General features: G+C 36.9%; 1 protein-coding gene across 2 annotated transcripts in view; it reads left to right on the forward strand.

Moving 5' to 3' along the window:
• The window catches only part of MMRN1 (multimerin 1), a 68321-nt gene that overhangs the window by 20277 nt on the left and 33580 nt on the right, over positions 1–14464 (forward strand). For both annotated transcript variants that reach the window (XM_045183796.3, XM_045183795.2), the window contains 2 exons: positions 5176–5295; positions 10472–10578. In XM_045183796.3, the coding sequence (XP_045039731.2) occupies positions 5176–5295; positions 10472–10578 (227 nt within the window). The remainder of the gene's footprint in view (positions 1–5175; positions 5296–10471; positions 10579–14464) is intronic.

The following is a 14464-nucleotide window of genomic DNA, read 5'->3' on the forward strand; positions in this document are numbered from 1 at the left end:
GCTGCTCTTAAAATTTCTCAACTTCTTTGGAATGTGGTCAAATCATATTCCTACACCACCTTACATGTTGAAGAGAATGAACATTCATGAATAAATATAAACAAACTTTTTCAGAAATTGGTTTGAGAAAGTTATGGATACAATATGGTTTAATTGATAAAAAATTGGGATCAGAACAGCAAATCAGCTGAATCATAAGGCAGGATTTGTTATTCTTATATTTTAAACTGTTGTATTTGATACACACAAAGTAGATGCATTGTTAAATAGAATTTTACCATTTACAGATATACCACTAAACAACATATCATTAACTTTTTAGCTTTATTATTTAGTTTTATATAAAACAGCATCATACTGTATTTTCTCTGTAACTTGCTTGTATCACACAAGTTTGTTATAAGTTTGGGTTACTGGGTAATGCTACAGTTTATTCTTTTATACTGGTGAATAATACCCATTGCATAAGCATTACAGAATATCTTTCTCCATTCTACGGTAAATAAACACTTGAGTTACTTTCAGTTCTGTTAATGATGAATAATGCTTTCTGCTACATTCAGGTTCATGATTCCAGGTATACAAGTGCAATAGTAAGTATGTATCTAGAAGTGCAACCACGGGGTCGAAAGTATACGGATGTTTATTTTTACATGATATAAACAAATTGCTTTTCCAGAGTGGTTGTACCACTTTATACTTCCAGCAATAGTATATAAGAAATTCCAATTCTGCATATCCTCTGTCCAAATGAGATTGTCAAATTCTCAGTGTTTGCTTGTGTTGAGGTATATATAACACATTATTCTGTTGTGATCTTAATTTGCATTTCCTTGATACTAACAAAATCGACCTTATTTTTATGTTTTTTATGGCTATTGGTGTTTCCTTGTGTAAAATGCTTGTTCAAATAGGTCGTCCATTTTTCTGTTCTATTTTTTCTTATCTTTATCTTAATTACTGACAGGAATTTGGTACATATTTTCGTGTGTGCTAAATATCTTCTCCAGATATATGGCCTCTCTTTTCAAATTGCTCCTGGTGTCTTCACATAAACAAAAATGTCAACTTTACATATTCAAGTATTTTAGTTACTACTTAAAAAAGCAATTGATTTTTTTATATTAGACTTATATCTTAAAACCTTGCTGATTCAACTCATTACCTCCAATAGTTTTCGCTGTATATTATGATCTTCCTCATAAAGCTCATGTTTTCTGCAAGTAAATATAATTTTGCCTCTTAATTTTCAGTCTGCATGACTTCATGGCTCTTGTCTTATTACACTGACATTTATTTGCTATTGAATTTATTGGGATGACATTGGTTAATAAAATTACATATGATCCAGGTATACAATTGTATAATACATCATCTGTATATTGTATTGTGTGTTCACCACCCCAAGTCAAGTCTCCTTCCATCACCATTTAGCCCCCTTTACCCTCATCTACCTCCTCCCACTCCCCATTCCCTCTGGCAATCACCATATTGTGTGTGTATCCATGATTTCTTCTTAGAGCTTGACAGTTTTAGCTCTTACTTGCAAGTCTTTGATCCATTTTCGAGTTAATGTTTATATCTGGTATGGGATAGGGGTCCAACTTCATTTGTTTGCATGTAGCTATCCATTTGTCATGCCATTACTTGTTGAAAATAATTCTTTCCCCATTGAATATCTTGGCACCCTTGACAAAAGACAATTAACCATAAACATAAAGTTTTATTTCTGAACCCTAAATTCTATCCCATTGATTGCATCTTTATCCTTATGCAGATAAAATACAGTCTTCATTACCATAGCTTTGCAGTAAGATTTGAAATTAGACAATGCAAGTAGTGAGTCCTTTTTTTTCAATACTGCTTTGACTATTCTGAGTTCCTTTCATTTCCATATAAATTTTCAGAAAAATATTAAATTTTTTCAAAAAAAAGGGAGCTGGGATTTTGATCTGAATTATGTTGAAGCTGTAGATTAGTTTGGGAAGTATTGCCATCTTAACAATATTGTCTTCTAATTAATGAAAACTTTCTACTTATTTAGACTGCCTTTAAATTCTTTCAAAGATATTTAATAATTTTTTCATTTCTTGAGGTGAATAGTGAGGGCTCTTCAGTAAGAACTCTGCTCCTTGGCTGGTCAGAATTTTCCACTACTTAGTCATATCTGAGATCTCAGTTCAGCTCATGCAGCTCCCCCAAATGTTCTCTGCCAGCCTTGCAAAGGCTACTCTTTGCAAGCGCAGTATTCAGCCCAAGATGTAAGGAACACCAACGTTGTCTTTTCAAATGACCTGCCCCTTGTTTCACTTAACTTTCGCCACATATTCTTACCACCTCAGCAGGCCCAAACTCAGATCTCTGTTTTCTTCACCCAGCATTCTCTCTCTTCGGGGATCTACCCAAAGATGCAACTTGAAAATTGTTCCCAGGCAGAAGATTAGATTGAATACAGAGTTCAAATCCTGCATGTGTGTGTCCCTTCTCGCAATGATCACATCACTGCATTGCCTGTTGTCTAATCTCTGAACACTGGTGCTTTATATACCTTGTCCAGCTTTATAATCTTTACCAAAGGGAGGTAAATCTGGTACTTTCTTATGTCCAGAGCCAGAAATTTCCGGAATTTATGTTTTTAGTTTAGTCCACATAAAATTGTAAAATAAGCTTATTAAACTTGTATCAGACTAAGGCTGATTAAAAGTGCATTGACTTAGCATAACAGTCTCCAATTCCAGCCATGCTGTTGTACAATGTAGGAACTCCCTCCTTCTTTTGGCTGCTTAGTATGCCACTGTGTAAATGTACCGCAGATTTTTAAACCACTCATCTACTGATGGGCACTTAGGCTGTTTCCAGCACTTGGCTACTGCAAATAGCACTGCTATGAACATATGGGTGCTTAAGTTCTTTTGAATTAGTATGGGAGGTTTTTAGGTTCTATTCCCAGCAGTGGAATTGCTGGGTCAAAGGTGGTTCCATTTTTAATTTTTTGAGAAAAGTTTCACTGTTTTCCACAATGGCTGCGCCAGTCTGCATTCCCACCAACAGTGCACTAGGGTTCCCTTTTCTCCACAACCTCACCAGCACTTGTTTGTTGGTTTGTTAATGATGGCCATTCTGACAGGAGTGAATTGATAATTCACTGTGGTTTTAATTTGCATCTCTCTGATGTCTAGTGATGTTGAGCATCCTTTCATGTGTCTCTGGACTCTCTGTATGTCCTCCCTGAAGAAATGTCTATTCAGGTCTTTTGTCCATTTTTGAATTGGATTGTTTGTCTTTCTGGTGTTGAGTCATATGAGTTCTTTCCATATTTTGGAGATTAAATCCTCATCTGGTGTATCTGTGGCAAACACGTTCTCCCATATAGTCGGCTCTCTTTTCATTTTGATGATGGTTTCTTTAGCTGTGCAGAAGCTTTTTAATTTGATGTAGCCCCATTTGTTTATTTTTTCCTTTATTTCCCTTGCCCTGGGAGATTTATTGGCAAAAATATTGCTATGTGGGGTATCTGAAATTTTCCTGCCTATGTTTTCTGCTAGAGCTTTTATGGTATCACGACCTATTTTTAAGTCTTTTGTCTGCTTTGAGTTTATTTTGATGTATGGTGTAAGTTGGTGGTCTACATTCATTTTTTTTTTTTTTTGCATGTACTGATCCAGGTCTTCTAACACCATTTACTGAAGAGACTGTCTTTACTCCATTTTATGCTCATGCCCCCTTTGTCAAATATTAATTGGTCATAGAGACCTGGGTTTATTTCTGGGTTTTCTATTCTGTTCCGTTGATCTAAATAAGCCAGTCAATGAAAGACAAATACCATATGATCTCCCTTGTAAGAGGAATCTAATGAACAAAATAAACTAATGAGCAAAATAGAACCAGAAACATGGAAACACGGAATAGACTGACAGCTGTGAGAGGGGTGGGGGAGGGGGGATGGTGGAAAGAAGGGGAAGGGACTGGACAAAGAACGTGTACAAATGACCCCTGAACATGGACCACAGTGTGAGGTGTGACTGTGGGAGCGGGGTGGGGCTGGGTGGAGGAGGGCAAAGGGGGAAACATCAAGACAACTATAATATAATAAACCATAATAAAAAAGAAAAAGAAAAGTTAAATTAAAAATAAAAATAAAAGTGCATTGAATCTATGGATTAAATTTAGGAGAATTGATATCTTTACATTGGATTGTCCTATAAATGAACATAAGGAATTGGGTATTTTTTGGCTTTTCAATAAAGGTTAAAATTTTCATATATTATATCTTATAATTTTTGGTGGATTTAACGAGATAATGTTTTTGCTATTGTAAACATTTTTTTAAATTTCTTGTTCGTACATGGAACTGTAACTGATCTTAAAGATGTGGCTAAGTTTTTTATTAGTTATAAAAGTTTTTATATTATCTTACCTACATTGCTGAACTCTCTTATCCATTAAAATCATTTGTATGTAGACTATTTCATATTTTCTTTTTTCATCATCATATCATCTGCTGCTAAAAACACTTATTTTTTCCTCATTTTGGTCCTTATACCATTTATTTCTTTATTTCTCCCTTACTACATACAATGTGTTATTATATAGAAGTAATGAACTTACATCTGAATCATCAATCGCAGTCCTAATACTGGTATTTTCCATAGGGGCAATCTTGGATTTTGACTTAGTTTCAGCTAAACCACACAAGTTCTGATTTTATTTCTGAGTTATTCTTTTTTTTCAAATCCTCTTCCAAGGATTTTTTAAATTGATTTTAGAGAACCAGGAAAGGAGACAAAGAGAGAGAGAGATTGATCAGTTGCCTCCTGTACATTCCCCAATCAGGGATTGGACGCCTAACTTAGCAATGTGCCCTGACTGGGAATTGAACCCACAACCTTCTGGTGTATGGGAGAATGATCCAACAAACTGAGCTGCCCAGCCAGGGATGATTTATTTTTAATTTACTTTGATCTCGCAGTCTTTCTTTACTTTTCATGAGTACAGCAATGTAGTAACAAATGTGTTTTTTCTCATCTCTAGATATTTTTAAAGCTATTTTATCAATATTTCAAGGTATCTGATCTGTAGTACTCGCAGTAATAGATATAGTCCTGTGAAAAGAATTTTGATAAAAAGAATTCTTTGACAATTATTTTTTTGTAACAAAAATGTTCTCTTCCTTAGGAACTGGTGTGCTTATGTACATACCAGATTGTCTCCCACAGTGATACTGGACAACCGAGTTACTTATGTTCCAAGTGCGAGAGGGCCTTGTGGCTGGAACAGGGGCTTCTGTCCCCAGAGGTATGTCATGGTTTTTGAAAATGGTAATTTCTTATATCATAATCATGTATAGCCTGAAATATGTAGAGAAAGTTAATCATTCCAGATACATAGGTATAATAGGATCATCACATTAAACATTTACTTGAATAAGTAAAATATAGATACTAATAATATTTGCCTACTATGCATGTTTTTAGAATATGTGAAATAATGCAAGGATATGCTTATACTAGTACCTGGTATTTTGTAAGTCTTCAATAAATGTCAACTCTCGTGCTTGTTTCTATTTTTACTGCTACTATTACCTTTACTCAATAACTCTATCAACAATCATATCCTTTATTTCCTTTGAAATTCATACAGTTTTAAAGCTTTGTTCCTGATTTCCCTTTCATTCTACATTCAAATAAGACCACAACCTGGAAAGCCACCAATTGCAAATATGTATAGCAAAGCAGCTCAGTGGGGCCTTTCTTCTTGTGTCTATTCTAATGACCCATGTTATTTAGTTTTCATTTGAATTTTTTCTCTAAATCTATGTAATTGTCCTAAAATGTGAGGCTGAGTAACCGATAAATTCTCCGAATTCATACAGTCACAGTGGCTCAGCTGGGCATATTTCAGAAGAACCTGCAATAAAAACTAAAATTGTTATTCAGCTCATGATGGCTAATGTTATGCAAATTGTCATACAAATAACTCAGGCAATGAATCTGACACATTGGCAATCTGGAACATTGTGCAGTAAGAATACATAAAATCAAGGTGTTTCTTAGTCCCTGGAGGAATGGCTACTACATACAGTTCATGGTCCAGAGAGCTAAGCACATCTTAGGGATTTGGGAGAGCTGAGCTCCAGTTCTGCTTTCAGCATTTAATCCCTTTGTGACAATTTCCTTGTCGAAAGGAGATACAAAGAGTGCCTCGCTCATTCTTTAGTAATGAAAATATTACCGCAGACACCTGTATCATACCACCCTTCTGAGTTCAAGGTGAGCTTTTTTTTTTTACCTCTTTAAACAAACCAGAACTCTTATCTTTCTCCATCTTTGAAGGCATCTCTGCATTTGCTCACTATTTCAGTGTGTGTGCAGTGTTTGTCACTTTCTTATCCATTATGTCTGAGCCACACACAGCAGATTTCTGCTTGCCAAAACAGCAACATTAACGCCAGCAATAATGCAACTAACTGCCTGAGTTTGCCCTTGTAAGCTCCAAAGAGTCCTTTCCCCAACTGCCTTACTTTGTATTTATCTATAGCTACAGGACTGGAGATGATACTTCACTGGACAAAGTTATTTACTGAATATACTTTACTGAAATAAGTAGCAATAAATGATTAGCCTACTTTTAGAGATGGAATGAATCTTAGAGCTCATATTTTTAAGTATATTTTATCAAATATGCTATTACAGTGGTCCCATTTTCCCATCTTTCTCCCACTCTCCCCTACACACCCCACCCTCCAGCATCCCCCCACTTAGTTTATGTCCATGGGTCATACATGTAAGTTCTTTGCTTCTCCATTTCCTATAGTGTTCTTAACCTCCCCCTGTCTATTTTGTGCCTACCAATTATGCTTCTTATTCCCTGCACCTTTTCCCCCATTATCCCCCACCACCCTTCCCACTGGTAACCCTCCATGTGATCTCTATTTCTGTGATCTGTTCCTGTTCTGATTGTTTGCTTTGTTTGTTTTTTGTTTTTGTTTTTTAGGTTCATTTGTTGATAGTTGTGAGTTTGTTGTCATTTTACTGTTCATATTTTTTATCTTATCTTCTTTTTCTTATATAAATCCCTTTAACATTTCATATAATAAGGGCTTGGTGATGATGAACTCCTTTAACTTGACCTTATCTAGGAAGTACTTTATCTGCCTTTCCAGTCTAACTGATAGCCTTGCTGGATAAAGTAATCTTGGCTGTAGGTCCTTGCCTTTCATGACTTGGAATACTTCTTTCCAGTCCCTTCTTGCCTGTAAGGTTTCTTTGGCAAAATCAGCTGACAGTCTTATGGGAATTCCTTTGTAGGTAACTGTCTCCTTTTTTATTGCTGCTTTTAAGATTCTCTCCTTAGCTTTAATCTTGGCTAATGTAGTTATGATGTGCCTTGGTGTGTGCTTCCCTGGGTCCAACCTCTTTGGGACTCTTTGAGCTTCCTGGACTTCCTGGGAGTCCATTTCCTTCACCAGATATGGGAAGTTCTCCTTCATTATGTTTTCAAATAAGTTTTCAATTTCTTCCTCTTCTTCTTCTCCTCCTTCTGGCACCCTCATGATTTGGATGTTGGAACATTTAAAGTTGCCCTGGAGGTTGCTAAGCCTCTCCTCATTTTTTTGAATTCCTGTTTCTTCATTCTGTTCTGGTTAAATATTTATTTCTTCCTTCTGCTCTTCCTTCCTCAGTCATTTCTGTGAGCATCCTGATTACCAATGTTTTGAACTCTGCGACTGATAGGTTGTCTATCTCCTCATCGCTTGGTTCTTTTTCTGGAGTTTTGAACTGTTCTTTCATTTGAGCCGTATTTCTTTGTCTCCACACATCTATTATAGTTAAGGGGTGGAGCCTTAATTATTTGCCAGGGCATGGCAACCCACCTCACTGCATGTGGCACTGTATGTGGGGGAGGGATCAGAGAGGGTCAATGCCACTTGCTCAGCTCTCACCCCACTTTCTGTCACTTCCCTCACTTCACACAAGCAGATTGTGCCCTTTTAGATGCTGATTCCTGGGTGGTTAGGTTTGTGTATGTTCTAGGACACTGTGGGTTTCTCCAACAGACTCACCTATGAGGCTGGGAGTTTCTCCTGCTGCCACAATCCCCACAGGTTTTTACAGCCAGAGGTTTTGAGGATTTATTTCCCCACTCTGGACCCCTGGGTTGCATGGTTTGTCTCGCTCCCCAATAGTTCCTCCCAGCTTATTTGCATGTGAGTGTGGGACTGTCTGGTCCACCAGCCCCAGCCTTGCCATGTATACTCTCTGCCCAGCTGCCTATCTCTGCCCCTTCTGCCAGTCTGGATGAGTGTTTCTTCTTTAACTCCTTGGTTGTTGGACTTCCATGCAGTTTGATTTTCTGGAAGTTCTGGTTGTTTTTTGTTTTTAAATTGGTTGTTATCCTCCTTTATGTTGTGCAAGGAAGCGAAGCGTATCTAACTACACCTCTCTCTTGCCCAGAACTTTAGGGTTCATCTTAAAATTACAGAATAACTTCACACATTTTGAATTATCCCTCAAGTTACAAGCAGAAATTAAAATTTTAGTCTCCTAAAGCAAAGCCAAGTCTGTTATAAAGCATTTCCTCCACAGAATAAAGGTTCACTTGGGAAAGTGGCAACAGTGTCTCCACATGTATATGACAAACTCTAGATCACACAGGGGAGACTAACCACACCACATGGATTAAAACCCCAGCTTGATCTCTTAGATATGGAACCTTAAGCAAATATTTCATTTCTCTTTCCCTCAGGTTCCTCATTAGCAAATCAGGGTAATAATAGTTTCTTAAGAACTCATATTAGCATTAACAAAATAATGTGTACCAATTTCATAGACTCACTGGATAAATATCAGCTAAATATTGAAGTCATAAGGATAAAAATATTTGCATTTATGTACATAGAGCCTGCAATTGAGTATCATTCAATATTTATGAGGGGAGACCCCCCAAAATGGAATTCATTTATAAAAATGTATGTATTTATTCTTACATGTTTAAACTTCAGTTACCTTCAAAGTACTCTCCATTTGATGCAATACACCTGTCGAGACTTTTTTTTCACTGCTCAAAACAGTTTTCAAACTCATTGATTTTGATGCCTTTTAGTGCTTTTGCCATTTTTTTCCTCACCTCTTCTACATCAGTAAAACATCTCCCTTTGAGGACTTTTTTCATCAGGGTAACAATAACAAAAAAAGTTGGTTGGGGTGAGACTGGGTCAATAGGGAGGGTGGGGCATGGAGGTCATGCCGTTTTTGTTCAAAACCTGCTGAACACTCAGCGTGGCATGAGCAGATGTGCTCGTAAGTTACCCAGTATGAAATGGACAAATGCTTTGAAAGAGTCTTCAAAAAAATCACTGAGACTGGATGTGGCTTCTCACAATGCCAGTTGGTACACTGACACAGATGGGTTCCTAGACTAATCACCTAGTGGGGGAAGCCTGTACTACAAGGGGCCCACCCTCCAGGACATAGTTCCAGATTTTTATGTGTGTCCCCTTTTGTACATTGCTAAAAAAAAAGTTATAGTTTCTTGATTTCCCTTTCATGGTTTCTTCTCAGAAATATTTTCTCATGTTAGATCTCTCTCTCTACCCCCCCATCTCTCTCGGTCCCTTGGTCTTTTTCTCTCTTTCCCTCCCACCTTCTCTCTCAGAGAGAAATGCTATATGAAGGAAATAACATATGGTATGATTTAAAAACTTGAGAAATGAGAAAGTTCAGGTTGAAAGTCATAGTGGGAATGATTATTTCAGTTAGATCACTAATATACAGTTTCTTGTAAGTTGTTTGATACTGATCAGGAGTAAAAAGGATCCTTTTAACTACAACAACATAAGAAATAATGAGAATTGAAATAAATTATCCCCACAAACTGTTTAAAAATTGAAATTAAAATAAATTTTAACATTAGTTTAATTAAAACCATTATCAAGGGAAAAGTTATCATATTTTTAGAATTATACAAACAAAATATAACCAGAGACCTTGAAGTTAAGAACAATCTAACAATAACCAGGGGGGAGTGGGGCGGGGACAGTGGGAAGAGGGGATTACAGGAACTACTATAAAGGACACATGGACAAAACCAAGGGGGAGGGTGGAGATGGGTGAGGGAGGTGGATTCGGCTGGGGTGGGGTGGAGGGACGGGGAGAAAAGGCATACAACTGTAATTGAATAACAATAAAAAAATAAAATAAAATAAAAAAGAAATATAATGGTAGGGTATAAGTTAAAAATGTCAAATAGTATGACTTTTAGTATATTTTGCAATGTGTTTAAAGAAACAAAAGTTTGAAAATAATATTGATAAATACAATAATAATAGGAATGATAATAACAACAGACAACACGGAGTGCTTATTATTGAATATATTTCAGAAACCATCCCAAACACTTTACATTTATTATTCCAGCTGGTAATTTAATGTGAGACAAATAATCCATTTCCTCCAATTACTCTCCTCTCTAGATCTCAGAGGACATCAAATCCTGTCTACAGGATGCAACATAAAATCGTTACTTCATTGGAATGGAAGTGTTGTCCTGGATTTAGTGGAGCAAACTGTCAGCTAAAAGGTATCGTCTAATATTAATTTTGTTATAACAATTAGAAGCATAAAACTTCTGAAGAATATGTAACTGATTCCAGTAGCACTGCATTTTCCCCTTTGAGCCAGTTAATTAATATCTAAACAAACTATTAGGACTGTTACCTTTTCAGAGCTTCCTAACTTAGTAGGTAATAGTCATACCCCCAAATTTCATAAGCTGTTCTTTAATACTCCCCCTTCATTTTTATGTTAGTTTTATATGATAAATAAATGGAGATCTGATGAAATATCTTACTTTTTGCTTAAGTATATGCTGTAGAAGCATGTCTTAGTAAAATACCAGAAATCTTAATTTTTAAACAAATTATCATTTGACATGACCCTCTTTATTTTATTTTTTATTTTTTAAGATTTTGTTTATTTTTAAAATATATTTTATTGATTATGCTATTACAGTTATACCATTCCCCTCCCTTTAATCTCCTCTGCCCTGCACAACCTTTCCCACCTGAATTCCCCCCTTTTAGTTCATGTCCATGGGTCATACATATAAGTTCTTTGACTTCTACATTTCCTATACTATTCTCAACTTCCTCCTGTCTATTTTCTGCCTACCATTTATACTTGACATTCTCTGTACCTTTTCCTCTTCTCTCCCCCTGTCACTCCCCCACTGATAACCCTCCATGTGATCTCCATTTCTGTGATTTTGTTCCTGTTCTGATTGTTTGCTTTGTTTGTTTTTGCTTTAGGTTCAGTTGTTAATAACTGTGAGTTTGTTGTCATTTTACTGTTCATAGTTGTGATCTTCTTTTTCTTAGATAAATCCCTTTAACATTTCATATAAGGGCTTGGTGATGATGAACTCCTTTAACTTGACTTTGTCTGGGAAGCACTTTATCTTCCCTTCCATTCTAAATGATAGCTTTGCTGGGTAGAGTAATCTTGGATGTAGGTCCTTGCCTTTCATGACATGGAATACTTTTTCTAGCCCCTTCTTTGCCTGCAAGGTTTCTTTTGAGAAATCAGCTGATAGTCTAATGGGAACTCCTTTGTAGGTAACTGTCTCCTTTTGTCTTGCTGCTTTTAAGATTCTCTCCTTATCTTTAATGTTGAATTAGCTTAATGATGATGTGCCTTGGTGTGTTTCTCCTTGGGTCCAACTTCTTTGGGACTCTCTGAGCTTCCTGGACATGCATGTTCACTTCCTTTGCCAGACTGGGGAAGTTCTCCTTCATTATTTTTCCAAATAAGTTTCAATTTCTTGCTCTTCCTCTTCTCCTTCTGGCATCCCTATAATTCAGATGTTGGAACATTTAAAGATGTCTTGGAGGTCCGTAAGCCTCTCCTCATTTTATTTAATTCTTGTTCCTTCATTCTATTCTGGTTGAATGTTTCTTTCTTCCTTCTGGTCCAAACCATTGATTTGAGTCCCAGTTTCCTTCCCATCACTGTTGGTTCCCTGTACATTTTCCTTTATTTCACTTAGCATAGCCTTCATTTTCTCATCTAATTTTTGACCATATTCAACCATTTCTGTGAGCATCCTGATCACCAGTGTTTTGAACTGTTCATCGGATAGGTTGGCTATCTCTTTGTCACTTGGTTGTATTTTTTCTGGAACTTTGGTCTGTTCTTTCATTTAGGCCATTTTTTTTTTTTTTGTCTCCAGGCCTGTTACATCCTAAGGGGTGGAGCCTTAATTATTCACCAGGGTGGGGCAAACCACCTCACTGCATTGTGGCACCATGTGCGGGGGAAAGGTTTGAGAGGGGGCCATGGCATTTGCTCTGTTCTCTGATGGTTTTTAGTCACTTCCCCCACTACCCACAATCAAATTGGGCCCTTCTGGTGCTGATTCCCGGGTGGGTGGGCTTGTATACATTCTAGGACCCTGTGGATCTCTCCAACGAACTCTCCTGTGAGACTGGGAGTTTCTCCTATTGACACCTCAACTCCCACAGGGGTTTTCAGTCAGAGGTTTGAAACTTTATTTCCCTGCACTGGAACCCTGGGTTGTGTGGTCTGTCTCACTCCCCAGTTGTTCCTCCAGGTTTATCTGCACACGAATGTGGGACCATCCACTCTGCCAGCTGCTGCCTCGCCAGGTCCACCAGCCACCCCCTTGCCAGGAGTCCTCTCTGCCCGGCTGCCTGTCTCCACCCCTCCTACCTGTCTGGATGAATGTTTCTTTTTTAACTCCTTGGTTGTTCGACTTCCATACAGTTTGATTTTCTGTCAACATGACCCTTTTCATTAATGAACTATAGAAATGATCCCTGAATGTATAGTCTTCAACATGACCCTTTAAAAAAAATAATAAAAAACTACCCTCTATTTTTCTTCCAGTTCAATTTTTTGAAATAATATTGTGTCTATAAATGAAATTCAGTTTTAAAGAATACATACAAATATGGTATGAATTATTCTGTTTTTTTAAAAAATCCTAATGAAGCCATTTTTCAACTGAGATTTTAAGGATTTTCTGGTGACAAGGCTAATAAAATACACGGTAATCTGCTGTGACCTAATATCCATGTGACTAGTATTTTACTTATGGCTTTAAACAAGTTCCCTTTGAAAAGTAATATATGGCATCATCATCCATACTTTAAATGGATGAATATTGCAACAAAGACCATTAACAATAGTAGGGAATTTAATCAGCTGTTTAGGAGACTGCGATGAACAATTAATGTAATTGTGGAGAAACCATTATGATTCATATTTTGAAAAAAGGAAGTTGTAATACAAAAGCAATAGGAACCCTACAGTTTAGTAGGGGTTATATATGGTTCTTCCAGCTCAATTCAATGAGAATCTAAAAATAAATTTCATTGCAATGCTTTTTGCTCTATGTCTAGCCTGATTTTCAGAGATGTTTAAAAAAATTAATACATTTTCAGAGTGTAGCATGAATATGTACTTCATTTACAATCAGGTAAAATAAACATTTAAACAAAATATTATCTATACCAAAAATATTTGGAAACAATATAATTTAGCATATTCTTAAAAAATCCAAGTTTCATACTATGTTCATAGAACTTTGGACTTCCATGAGATGCACAGATGTACTCACAGTGGTAAAACATATTTATTTATAGTCTCTATTTGACAGATGGCTAAAAGTTCTGGGCAGGACTTTGAATTATATTTCTAAAGCCTAAAATTAGTTTTTATATTTCTCTTCTCATATGAAGAAAGATTTCTTAGAAATATTAATTCCACCGTACTTTCTAGAGATTCAAGTCTTTGTTCACAGCGTGGTGTCTAGGGATTTAGAGTCATTACTCATCCCAGTTCAGAGGGAGGCTGAATGCAGATACGTGGCAGGGAGCAAAGGCTATGGCAAAGGACGTTGTAGGCTCTAGGGGTGGAGACTGCTGCTGCTTCAGGTTTCATTTTTTTTATACTTACTATAGTTGACCCCTGAATAATGCAGGGGTTTGGGGAGCTAACACCTTGCATAGGTGAAAATCCATGTATAACTTTTGACACCCCCCTAACTGAACTGGAGTCATCCCTCTTGTATGCAGGGGATTAGTCCCAGGACTCCCACAGAGATACTCAAACGCACAGATGCTTAAGTCCCCTATGTGAAGCAGAATAATACAATGCATGCAGTGGGCCCTCTGTGCCAGTCAAACATACTGTTTTCCACCTGAGTTGGTTGGAGACAGAGGATACAGAGGGCCAGCTATATACTTATTGAAAAAAAGCCACTTATGAGTGGACCTGCACCGTCCTTCAAGCCCGTGTTGTATAGGTGCCAACTCTAAGCGATTATCATCTCTATGGTAGAATATCTACACCAAGGAAAAAAAACAAATAAGAATTTCATCATTATAAATGCACACACAAGAAGCAAGACTGGTGGACAGTTTTGAATGTCTGTTATGTCCTGTCAT

Source organism: Desmodus rotundus, chromosome 4, assembly GCF_022682495.2.
Source record: "Desmodus rotundus isolate HL8 chromosome 4, HLdesRot8A.1, whole genome shotgun sequence".
Lineage (NCBI taxonomy): Eukaryota > Metazoa > Chordata > Mammalia > Chiroptera > Phyllostomidae > Desmodus > Desmodus rotundus.